Here is a 15,627-nt window from a genome sequence, read left to right on the forward strand (position 1 = left end):
AGGACAAATCACATCTAAAAGCTAATTAACATTTGGTAGGACAAAAGGTACTTACAGTTACAAAGTGTACAGTACACCCAGTGACTGTGACTCCAGCTTTCAGGGCTTGCTCATGGGCATTTGAACCCTTAAAAGAAGGCAGCAAAGATGGGTGGATGTTGAGCATTTTCCCTAAAAATTAATAAAAACCTGATCAGAATTTAAAAATCCTATGTATTCTATCAAAGGAATATAAATTTTCTTTTTAGAATCAAAAGCAGGATTTCTCTGGGATGGGGGTTTTCTTTGCCAAGTGAAATTAGGTTCTCATCCAAGGAGGCTCTGGCAGCAAGTGCCTGCCATGTGCAGAGTTTCAGAATGCAGAAGGAGGGACTCTGAACAGGCACCTGCAGTTCGCATGTTGGGTGGTCTAATACTGGAATGTGGGGCTCTTTTTCTTTTTTTATTAATTAAAAAAATATATATAACAACAAACTAACACAAACATTCTTAACTTATGATCATTCCATTCTTATTCACAATATGATCACATAATTGCATATTCATCATGACCATTTCTTAGAACATTTGCATTAATTCAGAAAAAGAAAAAGATAACAGAAAAAAATTCATACATACCATACCCTTTACCACTCCCTTTCACTGATCACTAGCATTTCAATCTAAATTTGTTTTAACATTTGTTCCCCCTATTATTTATATTCCATATGTTTTACTCGTCTGTTGATAAGGTAGATAAAAGTATTAGACACAAGGTTTTCACAATCACACAGTCACAATGTGAAAGTATATCATTATACAATCATCTTCAAGAAACATGGCTACTGGAACACAGCTCTACAGTTTCAGGCAGTTCCCTCCAGCCTCTCCAATAATCTTGACTAACAAGGTGATATCTACTTAATGTGTAAGAATAACCTCCAGGATAACCTCTTGACTCAGTTTGGAATCTCTCAGTCATTGATACTTTATTTTGTCTCATTTAGCTCTTCCCCCTTTTTGGTCAAGAAGGTTTTCTCAATCCCTTGATGCTGAGTCTCAGCTCATTCTAGGATTTCTGTCCCACGTTGCCAGGAAGGTCCACACCCCTGGGAGTCACATCCCATGTAGACAGGGGGGAGGGCAGTGAGTTTGCTTGTTGTGTTGGCTGGAGAGAGAGGCCACATCTGAGCAACAAAAGAGGTTCTTTTGGGCGTGACTCTTAGGCCTAATTTTAAGTAGACTTGACCTATCCTTTGTGTGGTCAAGTTTCATATGAACAAACCCCAAGATTGGGGGCTCAGCCTATTGCTTTGGTTGTCCCCACTGCCTCTGAGAATATCAAGAATTCAACTGGGAGAAGCTGAATTTTCCCCTTTTCTCACCATTCCCCCAAGGGGATTTTGCAAATACTTTTTTATTCACTGTTCAAATCACTCTGGGATTTATTGGGGCATCACTCTGGACAAACGAACAAAATCTCATGCCCTACTCAAGGTTCCATGTAGTATGGTGTTCAGTTAATCTGTCTACATAAGTTATATTAGGAAATGCACTAGTCAAAATATAAATTTTGTACCAAATAAACATTTTTTGCTTTAGTTTCACACATGTTAAAATTTTAAAATATTAATAACCATCTATTTTCAACACACTGTAGTAATGACATTCCTTTGTTCTTCCTCATGCAAAAACATTTTTAAAATTTGTACATTTAGTCAACAGTGGGGCTCTTGAAGAAAATTCAGCTTGCTGCTGGCACATACTATTAGAAAAATAAGAGGGGTTCCTGTACAGTGAGTATTTGCTTTCACATGCACCAACTAGATGCTGGATTAGTTAGCTCCATGGGCCTTATGTTGCCAACACATTGCTCATTTTATATTATGCCATAACTACCTTTACTCAAGGAAATATAAACTTGGAGGGAAAATGCACTAATTATGCTGGTTTGAAACTGTTATGTACCCTAGAAAAGCCATGTTCTTCTAATTCAATCTTGTGGGGCAGACCTATTGTTGGGTGGGACCTTTTGATTAGGTTTATTCCATGGAGATGTAACCCTGCCTATTCAAGGTGGGTCTTAATACTATGAAGAGAATAAAAGACAGAAAACATAGAGAGAGACACAGAGAGCAGAGATGAAATTCAGACACAGATGTCTGGAAATGCAGAAGGAAAATGCCCCAGGAGACACCAGAAGCTAGAGGGCCATTTTGAAATCAACTCAAGAGAGAAGGGCCAGCAGAAGTTGCCATTTGCCTTCCCACACGACAGAGGGAAGAGGATCTAAGTATCCTCTTGTTGATGCCTTAATTTGGACATTTTCATGGTCTTAGAACTGTAAATTTGTAACCTAATAAAGCCCCTTTGTAAAAGCCAATCTATTTCTGGTATACTGCATTCCAGCAGCATTAGCAAATGGAAACACTACTCAAATATGTGCACGTGCACAAAAAAGGGGAAACAGGATGCAGACAAAACTTTTCGGGAAAAAGGCACAAAAAAGATTGTATTTTCTGGCAATGACACCTTCCTTCATGTACACTTCCTAAGAGGACAAAAATTTTCACTTTGGGATATAGGAGATCATTTTCTCTAGCTTCTTAATAGGTAAAAAAGAAAAGTCCATGTTTCTTCCTCATTAAAATATCAATGGAGTTTGCAATAATGTAAAATAAATCTCTCATCTCTAAGCTATATTGGGAATGCAATTCACTATAGAAGGCCAAAAGAATGAGCAAAAAGTTAATAAAATACTATTGGGTCATTCTTTGAGCTGAAGCAAAATAAATTAAAATAATGATCTGTGTTAAAATAAATTGGCCACAGTAAATATTTCAATACTGTATTGTACGGCAAGGTAACAACTCAGCCCACTTCCAGTTGATTTCTCAATGTGACATCAAACATTTTGCTTACCGTTCCATTTTCTGACAAAGGGGCTTGACAAAATTCTCATGAATCCTGCAAGACAAACTATGTCTGTGGAGAACTCTTCAAGGATCTGGTCAATTGCACTGTCAAAATCAACACGATTTTTATATAATTTATGATCAATTACCTGTAATAGAAAAAGACAAGCACCATCTTTTCCAGTGAATTACCCAAAATAATTTAAAATGCAACCTTTACATAGACCACACTTTACTTCCATCTGAAGAAACACCTGACAGAGAGTATGATTAAGGAGTGGACAGGATGAAGTAGAAAGGCAAGTACTACATCTACCCAAACCATCCTTTTGCAGAAGTCCAAATGCACATGTGATCCTGAGTTTAAATACAGCCCATAGAGAAGACACTTGTTGAAGTCACTTACTTTGGTGGGAATACCAGCTCTTTCTGCTTTATCTAACCCAGCTACTGCGGCTTTGTTGGAGATAACCAAAACAATGTGTGCAGAGCTATTTGGTTCATGAGTACTGTCTATGAGTGCCTGGAGATTTGATCCTGAAAGGAAGAAAAACACAAAAGAGCTTACACTTCTAAAAAAGATAAATGTGCTTTTTTTTTTAAAGTTAGGAAGAATAAAATCAGTTTTATTCTCCAGAATTTTGCTCTCAAAATTGATATGTTTTCCCAAAAAGCAATGTCAGAAAGTATTGGGTAATGCTGGTTCACAGACTTGCTTTTGCTCTTCTGGAGCACTGAGGGAGATATACAGGGAACTGCTGGCAATTTCATGTTGATGACTGGAAGAAATATAACATTTCGTATTTCAATATCAAATTTTTTGTCTTTACACTAAAGAGATGTGCTATTTCTATCAGATACCTGTACATGGAGGAAGGAAATTACCTTTGGGAAAACTTTCGGAGCAAAGACACACTGTGTAGTAGTTTCGATGTTTTTACATATAGGCATTTGTTTCCATTTATCTAAACGGTTCCCAAGAATCTTTTTATAAAAAGCATGAAGCCACTGAACTTGAAAGTCATGTTTTCATGAGTAATCCCATTTAAGAACATAGCTCTGATTTTTAATATCAATTTCTATACTTTCTGGTTGAGGCAATTTGTTCTGAACTGTGGTATTTATACAATACACTGGACTATAGAAACCAACTTTTCTCTGCATCATAGTCTTGCTTTAATTTTTAAACAGTAAGTAGTCTCTGGTGAGTTTATAAATCTTACCTCTGGAATAAGGAGTTTCAGTCCTTTTTTCTATACTTAAAGAGTTTTTCCATATAACTAAACTATGTTTAAAGCTTGAATGCTCCATAGCCCACATGACACTTTTGTTCCAGGAGGGGAGATGTTGATAACCACCTTATCTTCAGCTTCTAAATGTAGTTCTGGAGGACTAATCTCAGTTTTTCGAAATGGTATAAATGAGTCAACATCAGACCATGGAGAAGTACTGTTTCCCTTTTCTGTTCTAATATGCAATTTAACTTCTTCATAAACGTTTGGCTAGACAGAAGAAAAGTTGCATTTGGTTCTTAATATTGACACCCAGGTAATTGTATTCAATTCAGCATGTATTTGGTAATCTGCAGAAAAAGTCACATTTCTGACAGACTCACTGCTTCTGTTTCACTTCAGGATAAGGCTGTCATCTGTGATACAGACCTCAAGGTTCTTAGATTTTTTCCACCTGTGGCTATGGGCCACACTCACAGTGCCCAGGAGGGCAAGTACTGGCTGCTCGCTGGCCCCAACCTGGAGTCACGTCCTCGGCCTCCTCGGGCGGGCCCACAGGAACTTCTGCTATCATTCCTTCCATTTTTCAAATTCTAATCCTGATACTTAAACCATTGCCACTTGGCCCAAAGGGTGGTACAACTTTGCAGGTCTGTTTCCCATTTCATTTCTCAGCATCTTGCTATCTTCTGGCTGGGTGGCTTTCTGTACTTATCTTGTTCTTGGTTCATAGAAATGGGTCTAATGATGATCCCTTTTATCCCTTCCATATGTATCCTTCTGAATTTTAGTTTCCTCATCTGCTTTAACTGCAAATCTTTTGACTCACTTCCCCTTTTAGTTGTGAACTTCAGAAACTTAGCTTCCCTTTCACTCTCATATATGTGTCATTTTGAATAGTGGATTGTCAAGATTTCTAAACACATTTCTTAGAACAGATTGGCAAAGTATATGAAGATTTTTAAAAATTGTTCCCTTCCTCTCAGGATAGTAGCCTAATAGCTTGAGAAAAACAGATATATCTGGCTCTAGGATACATAATTCCTCTTGCAAAGTAATATCTTAGGATCTAGATTAGCAGTAGAAACAGGGTAACATGATTTTAAAACTGTCTGACAATAAATGGAAAGTCATGTGTGTTCATGGATTGGAAGACTTAACATTGTTAAGATGGCAAGGCTCTATAAATTGATCTACAGATTCAAAGAAATCCCCATTAAAATTCCATCTGCCTCTTTTGTAGAAATTGACAAACTGATTCTACAATTCATAAGGAAATGCAACAGATGCAGAACAGCCAAAACAATCTTGAAAAAGAAGAACTGAAGGATTCACACTTCCTGATTTCAAATCTTACTATAAAGCTACAGTAATCAGAAATAGTGTGTAAGTGATGTAAGGGTAGGCATATAGGTCAATGGAATAGAGTTGAGAGTAAGGAAATAAATCCTTACCAGAAATGAACTTGTTATGATCAATTGATTTTTGACAAGAGTGCCATGAAAATTCAATGGGGAAAGAACACAGAATGAAGTTGTACCCCTTCCTCAAACCAATTACAAAAATAACTTAAAATGGATTAAAGACTTAAATGTAATTGCTAAAACAAAACAAAACAAAACAAAAAAAAGCCAAGCCAAGCCAAGCCAAACCAAAACTGCATGACTAAGAATAAGCAAGAAAATTGACCTTCTTAAGGATATTCCAAATAGCCCTTTCAACAGTTTACTTGCAGTGCTGTCCGCCTGGGCCTAAAGCACACTGAATCCTTAAGATGGACTTAAAGCATATACATTTCTGGGAATTTATCCATAAAAAACAATCAGATATGAACTTAAAAAAAAAAAAGAATTCATACTAGATCCATCTGAGAATTCACTTGTCTTATTACTTTACCAACTTCAGCCACAAAAGTCAATTATAAATTCCGTATTCTTATTACTATTAACACAAAAAATCCTCAACTGCTTTACGACTTTTCAACTATAAAGTCACGATACAAAAGAAGTTGGAATTTTCATGCTTTTTAGTTTCTCTTTTCGACTATCTTCCTGACACCTTTTATACCTTTCTCTTTGGGAGTTGCTTCAAATGTGTATGGGAAGTGGGGAGACTAAAGATGCTAAAGTCAAGACTATTTAATTATTCTCCCTTTGTCACACATGGCTGAAAGCTTCCTTACAATCTGTAAGTTTTTTGGGGGGGGGGGAAGGAAAAAACATTTCTACAGCTGTACAGTAGAGGAGGTCATATCTCACCTGTTCCAGATATTAAGACAGCAACTTTTGCCTTTTTTGGCTGGACAGAGAAATGATTTTTCAAGGAGCCATTCTCCAACACTGACCCATTTATCTGCATGGTTTCAATTAGATGCTTGACTTTCACACGAGGGGAGCCTTCATTTCAAACACAACCATAAAAAAGTAAAAAGCAATTGTGACTTGACAAGAATACTGGTAAGAAAAATACCATCATAAATAAGTTATGAAAACCTAAGGATGCTGTATTTTATGCTAAAAAAGATATCAAGGACTGTAACAGTAATAGGTTTGCATTAGTTAACGTTACTCATTCATAAAAATTTCCTGAGGGCGAACAAATACAAATGTAACCACTTACTTCAGTTAAAAAGTTACAGAACAGTAACCCATAACAAACTCTGAAATCTGTTGTGTACCTACTTATTGAAGTATACTTTGAAAATCATTGCTTTTTTCTCTTTTCTTTGTATATATGTTATATTTAACAATAAAAAAACTTTCAAAAAAAAGTTACAGAGCATATTGCTACATCTAAGCATCTCTGACTATATCACTGCCTGCCAATATTCTGCCACCCCATCTTCCGGGGGTGGAGCATATGCGACAGTGGCTGACCTCAGCCTCAGCGGTAGGTAGACACGTGACCCAAGCAAGGCCATTCAAAGAAGTGATAAAGGATGTGAGCTCAGCGTATCTTTCTGGCATTTGGAGGAACTGTGGGAAATAAAACCTACACAGTAATGGATACAGACAAAGTTGACATGCTCTGACATCCTTGTTAGCTAATCTGAGTGGACTTCCTGCCACTATCTACCAAGAATCCTGATCAAATACACAGCAATTGTCAGCACTCACTAAATCCTTAAATTGTGTTGAAACAAATCAGAACCTGAGACAAGTTCTTGAATCTAGGGTAATTAATTACTTTGGGAAGCAATCCCAGGAAACCAGAGTGGGGATCTGGGAAGAATGATTCAGGGAGAGCCAATTCAAGTGTGTGTTGCCACTGTAGGGCATCTGGGGGCTACTCCTCAATCCCTCTGAGGAGCCAGGCATACTGTGCCTTGGAATTGCTCTCTTCTGTCCCTAACGTGAATATTTATTTATTCACCAGTTCTCACCCCACCAGCCAAGAGCTGTAATTTCCTTGTCCTTCCAGGCTGTGCATATGTGAGGGCTTTACAGAGGTGCCAAGGGAAGGGTCCTGAGAGAAATAGAAATATGTGGTGTACTTAGCAAGGTTGCTGTCAGGTTATAACCTGTTTAAAGAGTGACGGCTGATGGGCAGAGAATTTGTGAAGCTGGGCACAGTTATATTTAAGATCATATGCCAACAACAACAACAACAAAAACAAACAAACAAAAAAGATCATATGCTGTCATGGTTAGGGACAGGTGTCAACTTGGCCAAGTTGTGGTACCTGTTCATCTGATTGGGCAAGCGCTGGCCTGTCTGTTGCAATGAGGATATTTCATAGGATTAGGTCATGATCATGTCAGCTACATCCACAGCTGATTCCATTTGTAATCAGCCAAAGGGGAGTGTCTTCTGCAATTAGTGATGCTAAATCCAATCATGGGAAGCCTTTTAAGGAGGACTCAGAGGAGACAGGTTGCATTCCTGCTTTGGCTGGTAAGCCTCTCCTGTGGAGTTCATCCAGGCCATCCATTGGAGTCATCGGCTTCGCAGCCTGCCCTGTGGATTTTGGACTCTGCGTTCCTATGGTCACGTGAGACACTTTCATAAATTTTATATTTGCAAGTGTTCTCTGTTGATTCTGTTTCTCTAGAGAACCCTAACTAATACATATGCCAAAAAACAAATAAATAAGGAGTGATTACCTGCAGGACATGTAACCACACTACCAATCACCCAAGCTTCTTCCTTTTGCTGCTGAATATCCCTTAGAATCTGCTCCATCCGATCCTTTGGTACCACAAGGGCAGCCCCGATCCCACAGTTAAATGTTCTGGCCATCTCTTCTTCAGAAAGGTGTCCTTCGTGCTGTAACCATGAGAAAATCCCAGGGATCCTCCAGGTCCGGGCATCTGAAATCAGGCAAGAGTTACTTGATTAAATTATTGTTTTACACAGAAAATGAAAGAATGCACATATACAAAGCTACAGAAATTACAACTGGTTACATTCTAACTAGAATAAAACTATATAAACTGGCCTATCAGAAGTTTCCCTTTTTTGGCTACATTTTTGCTGGCATCTTGGCCAGTATTAAGAATTGAGGTTTTATGCTGTATTAACTAACTAGATTCCTAGAAATCTCTTAATCTTCCCTCTAAGGGATTGCAGTTGTAGCTGAATTCCAGCAAATGATGGCATATCAGCCCTCTGTGAGTATTTAGCTGGGTCTTAACAATGACCCATTCTAATTATTATGCACAAGTAGGACTCATAATACAGATTTAGAAGAAATACAGACATCATTAAGGAAAAGGCAAGCTATGTAAAGGTTTAAGGTCAATACCCACTTCTTATTTTAACATTCAGATTTACTAGGTTTTTATAATAATATATGCTCTATGATCACAAATACAACCTCTAATTACAATTTTTAGGTAAAGGATTATATACACCCATAAAATTTCTGAATAATAAAGGAAATAAAAGAATTTGGATAATATTTTGGCATCTCCGATGATGGGATTTACACAAAACTATATATACTGAATTACATCTTTATTTAGGATGCTCCCAAGAAAAGGAAGCCAATGTAAACTTAGCTTTTTTATTAAATAATAAGGTTGACTACAGTTCCTCTTATTTATTTGGTACATATGTGCAGGATAAAATCAGTTTTTTAATGCTCGAGTTTAAATAATTTTTAAAAGGCATTTCATGTCTACGAATCTTCTCCATTTATACTAGCTGGAAAACGTTCATTCATAAAAGCTGAGCTCAAGAGAATTAGCTGCCATGATGTTCAGCATGCCACCAACAGTCAAATGTGGGAATAATGCATAAAACCCAGGGTTCCCATATACCACCTTATTATGAATACCCTATATATACATATATATATATAAAAAGTGGGAACCAAGCAACATAAAAAAACATTGGTACCTCCATAAAACAGAATACCTTTCATCAAAAATGTTGTTTTTAAAACAGGTAGATGTTGATAATATATTAAATGGGAGGAAACAGCATATTACAAAATTGTGATCATGTGATAAAACATTTTACTAAGTATTTATAGGAAAAAGAGTGAGAAGCTAAGATCCTACTTTTCATACTTTCTATAAATGAACAAGTACTACTCAATTAAACTGTAATTGTAATGCTAAAAACAATTCCATACTTATGCAACTTTCCAGAGTATGAGTCTCAGAAGAACCTTTAGAAGCAAATGCAAGGGGTTATAAATTTCCTTTTTATTGGGATATAGACGTTCACATAACTCAAAACATAATGGCTTTTTGGAAGATGGCTATACCAACCCTCAATTTATAATGAGGTGAACATTTACGTTATTTTTTAACCTGTGGTGTGCTGGAGCCAGCTTGTACTGGCTATTAAATACAGCCATTTTTTGAACTGAGAATATCTGCACCACCAAATTCGCAAATGCTATAAATCAGACTGAATTCCTTTCCCCATTCATCAGCAAGCCACTGTTTTTAACTATATGATGAGATGAAGAAGAATTCTTTAAGGCTTTTGTGACACTTATAAAAGCATTTCTTTCCAAGGAATGTTTTAAACCACTTAAAAAACTTTTTTTTTAATTGTATATTATTTTTTATTGTGGAAAGTAACATACATACAAAACAGTTATAAATTTCAAAACACACTGCAATAATTATTTGTAGAACAGATTTCAGAGTTTGGTATGGTTACAATTCCACAATTTTAGGTTTTTATTTCTAGCTGCTGCAAAACACTGGCCACTTAAAGAAGTATCAATATAATGATTCAGCATTCGAACTCATCTGTTAAAACCTACTTTCTCTGTATAACTCCACAATCTCTTTTGGTCTTTCTCCCAATCTTTAGGGTTATTTTGGCTATGCCCATTCTAACTTTTTCATGTTGGAAGGGCTGTCAATAATATGAGATAGTAGGACGGAACTAGCTGATGTTCTGGAGGGGCTGGCCCCTCTGGGCTTCAGGACTTATCTGGCCTAGGAACCCATGTGGAAGTTGTAGGTTTCTGGAAAGTCATTATAGTGCATGGAACCTTTGTAGAACTCAGATAAAAAGCCCTAGGTGTTCTTTAGGGTTGGCAGGAATGTAAATCACTATTTTGACTCTCCCATGTACCTCTAATTGCTCACTGTGCTCACTGCACAGATCAGGAATTCCCAGGCTGCCCAGCCCAGCCCAGCCTGGGCTTAATCACTCTGCTAATTTTGCCTAATTCTTCACTTCTATAAGCCTATTTCTCACTCTTGAGGTTCTCAACCAGCTCCAATACTCTATGACTCTAAGGGTTAGCCCATAAATCTACTCATCTGTACCCACAAAAGCTTCTCCCCATGACTGACCCCTCCTACCTACTTACCCAACTAGATCAAACCGATCAATCCATTTATCCTTTTCCTGCCTGAAGGCTACATATGCTCATATTTTGGGAGAAAAAAGAAAACCATACAACCAGCTTGAACTTCACCTGTGCATTCAGTGCTGCTTGTTAGTCTTCCCCTCAAGCCCCCACTCCAGACTGCCCACCTCACTAATCCCTATGACTTCACTGGGAAAAGAAGTTATTGTATGTGGACCTCCTCTGTTTTTATTTCCCTGCACTAACGTATATTAGCTGACTTGACAGCTGGAACACTTGCTCCACCAGCGCTCATCTCTGTCAGTTATGTCCCCCACAGTAAATCTGGTAGCTATATTATCTATCTATGCCCAGGCTGCAGCTGCCAGTCATCTTGTCTTTTCTCAGGTTTTATGATACTCTTATGTGTTTAACCTTTGCTTGTCTTTTTCAGCAGTTCTACTACTTGCCAACATTTAAGGCTGATAGAACTCGGAGGATATCCTTTCGGCCCCCTCCACTTTCTTGCCTACTTGATTGCCAAACTACTACTGTGTATATGCAACTACCCAATTTATCTTCAGCCTGATCTCAATGTCTGCTTACATACATCTTGAAATAAACATCATAAGCTTTTAAAATTTGTATTCCCATTTCCTACTCCAAACCTACTCTTCCTCCTGTGATATGAACATTATCAATTACTCACTTGCTTAACTAGACATATAAATTCTTTTTCCTTGTCACTTACTTCTAAGCATGACATGATTCTTGAATCTGTCTCCTGTCTCTACACCTTGTTTCAGGTTCTCTTTATCGCCTGCATGGACTGTTTAATAGCTGTTATTTCCCCACTCCATGTGAGTTTCTATCATGATAGGACATGAGGTTACTGACCCCCTTTGGAGGATTTGCTCATGGTACTTCATCTTCATATACATATACATGGGAGGATTTTATGCCTTATAAACAAGAATAATAAAGTAAGAAGAGGTGAAAAAAAAACGTCAGCCCCATTTCCCTCCAAGAAACCCCAGTGATTAAGAACTCTTGGTGGAAGGGCATTATAGGTGCCCTGAAGACCATCAATAAGATCTCTTCTTGTAATCTATGAAAAGCAGGGTGGTACGGTAAGGAAAAAAAAATAGAAGAATTTTCCATGCATGCTACATGTACTAATACCCATAGTTTTCTGTCGTAATGCAATGTACTTTTCCTTAATCATTTTCTGAACAAAAGTTTCTTTATGCCATCTTACCTAAATCCACCCCGAACTTCTGAGGGAGGACTCTGGGGATGTTTTCTAGCAATCCTCCTCCAGTAATGTGGGCAAAGGCCTTGACATGTCCTGAACGTAGGACAGGTAACAGTGTTTGGCTGTAGATTCTGGTTGGTGTTAGAAGTAATTCCCCTGAACAAAGAAGAGAGAAGACAAATACTTAGCCTATGGATATAAAACTAAAGAATATAGGGTGGTATGCAACAGTGACTCAATGGCAGAATTCTCGCCTGCCATGCCAGAGACCCTGGTTCGATTCTTGGAGCCTGCTCATCCAAATAAAAAAACAAATGAACAACAACAAAAAATACTATTAAAAACAAAACAAAACACAAAGCACATAAAACAATTCTGGAATGGAGAATGGTGGGGACTCTCCTTAGAAACAATAGTCTTACAAGAATGTCCAAGCAGCAAAATAATGAGATAAATGATCTCTTTCTAGCTTTAGATGAGTGTCCAACCCCCACTACGCTGTTGCTTAGACATTTCTAATCAGGACAGCTTAGATGGGAGTGAGTTTACCTAATGTCTGGTTACCATAACCACCAGGCGCTGGAGAGCAGTACTGGAGGGAAGACTGTGCCACAATTTTCCTCACAAGGCTAAATCCATTGCTGTGGAGACCTGAAGAAGCTATTCCAATCACCACATCCCCTTCAGCAATTCTTTCCAAGTGAGGAAGTTTCTGATCCCGCTCCATTGCACCAACAGCAAAACCAGCGAGGTCATACTCTCCAAGCGGATACATGTCAGGCATTTCGGCAGTTTCACCTCCTGGTAGGAAGGTAAGACAACAGCAAAGAAATCACAGAGAAATAAACCTGCTTAGGAAATAGAGACACCAGCTATTCTAAACATGAACTATTAAGTATGTGGTTCTATACTGCAAACATCCAGTAAAATGTACTCTATTAGCTGCCTAATAGAAGTTCAACTCAGTATGATTTCAGGGGATAGAGCACCAATTGCCACAAAGGGCAAGATAAGGTACTTTCGCTCCAAGTATGTGAATAGTGTTCAAACATCACTACTATCAAGGGATGGGTGCTTAGTTAACTATAACATACAGCAGTTAGTTTTACAAATGCTTTCATACATGATTTTTTTTTTTAAGGTCATGGTAAAGGAATCGAACCTGGGTCTCCCGCATGGAAGGCAGGCATTCTAATCACTGAACTACCAGTGCACCTTTCATATTTAATTTTTACAATCAATTTTCCAGATGATAGTACTGGTTTAGAGAACTGATTTAAACAGTCTGGCCTACCTCCAAATGCCTTGGTCTAAAAGGCTTACCACAGTGCACTCTTTATAATCCTATTATGTAAAGACAGATGGTAGAGGCAGGTGGGCAGACTCCAACTTAGAAACTATTCTACAAGGCAGAATACCTTGTATACTTTTAAGACAGACTCCTCCACAGAAACAGCAATAAGGAGGTAGTTAAGTTCCTTGGCCAACTTACAAATTCATTTTGCTCAAAATTCTTGTATGTAATTAAGCAATACTTTCATAAATCTTGAGCATATTTTATTCTTGCCATTTCTCTAGGAAAACACAGCCTGGGTTATGATTTAGAATTCTAGGAATTCATTTGCCTCTGCTGCAGAACCACTAAGGAGTAAATAACTGCTAGGCTTGGCTGTTGAGAGAGCTATTTAGAAAGATGGAGAAGGAAAAGGTGACCAAAGATGGGAGAGAAAAAAGAAGGCCTGTCTGGCAGGTTAGGTGTATGGGTCTGGGGAATAACATTTGAGTAAGGGTTTGAGGGCACCAGGATTGAAGTTTTCTGTAGGTCAATTACCTATATTTTATTTGCCTACTCTTGTGCTATATAATCTCACTTACTAGTTACATTAGTACTTATAAAGTCTATACTTAGGACTAAAATACATTAAGAAGGACATGTCATTGAAAGGGATGGTCATACCAAGAAGAGCACAGCCAGCTTTTCCACAAGCTTTAGCGATACCAGTGATAACGGCTTCAGTTGTATTGAGGTCAAGTTTTCCACATGAAAAGTAATCGAGGAAAAAAAGAGGTTCTGCTCCTTGCGCCAGAATATCATTTACACACATTGCAACCAAATCTTGACCAATGGTATCATGTTTATTGCACAGCTGGGCAATCTTTAGAAAAAGAACATAAACACCTATGTAAGAGAACAAGCTCCATATTGCATCATGTCATTTTATCACTGGAGGCTTACAAAGATTAGAGACTTTTGGCTAGCAGCTTATAACATCTAAAGACAAAAAAGGACTAAATTCTAACATGCAATTTGGCTCTACAGATATTCCTTTTTATCCCCTAAAATACAATTCCATCCAGACGTAGCCTCAACAATATAGTGTCAGAAATGTGGAGACATCTTATATATATATTTGGTATGGTTTTTCTTTTTAGCTTATATATGTTGAGGGGAAAATATGTCTTTATACAGTAAGTTTCCTCATATTTCACAAAAGGCATTTACTCATAAAGGTGTCTGATTACCTTCAGTTTAGTTCCAACACCATCTGTTCCAGATGCCAGAAGAGGATCTTTGAAACCAGCTGCTTTCAAGTCAAAAAGACCAGCAAAACCTCCAAGATCAACTTTACAGCCTGTTGGAGTGGAAATTATTTGCTGCATTTTAATATATTAATTAAACATGAATAAACCACTTCATAATCGCTAAAATGAGATGTCTTTCGTGAGAATGGGAGAAAGCACCATGTGCTCAAAGAATTGACCAAGAAAATAATGAAATTAATTAAATATTAAAGGTGAATACATAACCTTTTGAGTTTAACAATGTAGCAAGAAATGCTTTTTTTAATATTAGAGGCAAGAAGGAAAGAAGATCATGGGTTTTGCATAAGTAGGGCAAAACTTCACAGAAAACTGCGAAATACTTCCCTCAGTTACATAATAAATGACGTTTATTCACAAAATGTTTGTCAAATTTAATTAATTAGGAAAGTGCAGGATCTGACTTACCTGGTCTGGAGGTGGCTTTTGCTAAAGGCTTAATTTTCTGGACCAGCATATTTCCAGCAGCAATATCTACCCCAGATTCCTTGTAAGTTAGGCCCCTAAAGAATTAAAAGAAAAACATGACATCATTTAAATGCAAGGGATATTCATTTTTTCTTAAAACGTGTAACATTACAGGTGATTTTCAAAAACCCTCCCCTACCACCCCGATACTTAAAAATTTTAAAGCCAAAGCCTGGGCCCCAACTGCTGAGATTCTGATGTAACTGGTCTGGAGTAAGTCCTGGGAACTGAAATGTATTTTTAAAAATCTCCCCAGTTGATTCTATTGTATTGCCTCCATTGAGGACCATTGTTCTAACTTTTTCAACTATTTCTTCCAGAAGTGTTTCTCAAGACAGTTCTAAAAAAGCTATTTTGCCACAATATTTCTGTTTAATTTTGATAGGGGAATAAACGAATGCCAAAACCAAGACAAAA

General features: G+C 37.6%; 1 protein-coding gene and 1 pseudogene across 1 annotated transcript in view; both read right to left on the reverse strand.

The window, feature by feature from the left end:
* The window catches only part of GART (phosphoribosylglycinamide formyltransferase, phosphoribosylglycinamide synthetase, phosphoribosylaminoimidazole synthetase), a 41,969-nt gene that overhangs the window by 4,008 nt on the left and 22,334 nt on the right, over nt 1-15,627 (reverse strand). Inside the window, 10 exon segments of the mRNA XM_077118897.1 lie at nt 56-171; nt 2,902-3,043; nt 3,301-3,431; nt 6,385-6,522; nt 8,230-8,436; nt 12,145-12,297; nt 12,691-12,942; nt 14,099-14,297; nt 14,665-14,774; nt 15,151-15,245. Of these exon segments, the coding sequence (XP_076975012.1) occupies nt 56-171; nt 2,902-3,043; nt 3,301-3,431; nt 6,385-6,522; nt 8,230-8,436; nt 12,145-12,297; nt 12,691-12,942; nt 14,099-14,297; nt 14,665-14,774; nt 15,151-15,245 (1,543 nt within the window).
* LOC143648869 (interferon alpha/beta receptor 1 pseudogene) lies at nt 3,505-4,700 on the reverse strand (annotated as a pseudogene).

The sequence above is a fragment of the Tamandua tetradactyla genome, chromosome 10 (genome assembly GCF_023851605.1).
Source record: "Tamandua tetradactyla isolate mTamTet1 chromosome 10, mTamTet1.pri, whole genome shotgun sequence".
Taxonomy (NCBI): Eukaryota; Metazoa; Chordata; class Mammalia; order Pilosa; family Myrmecophagidae; genus Tamandua; species Tamandua tetradactyla.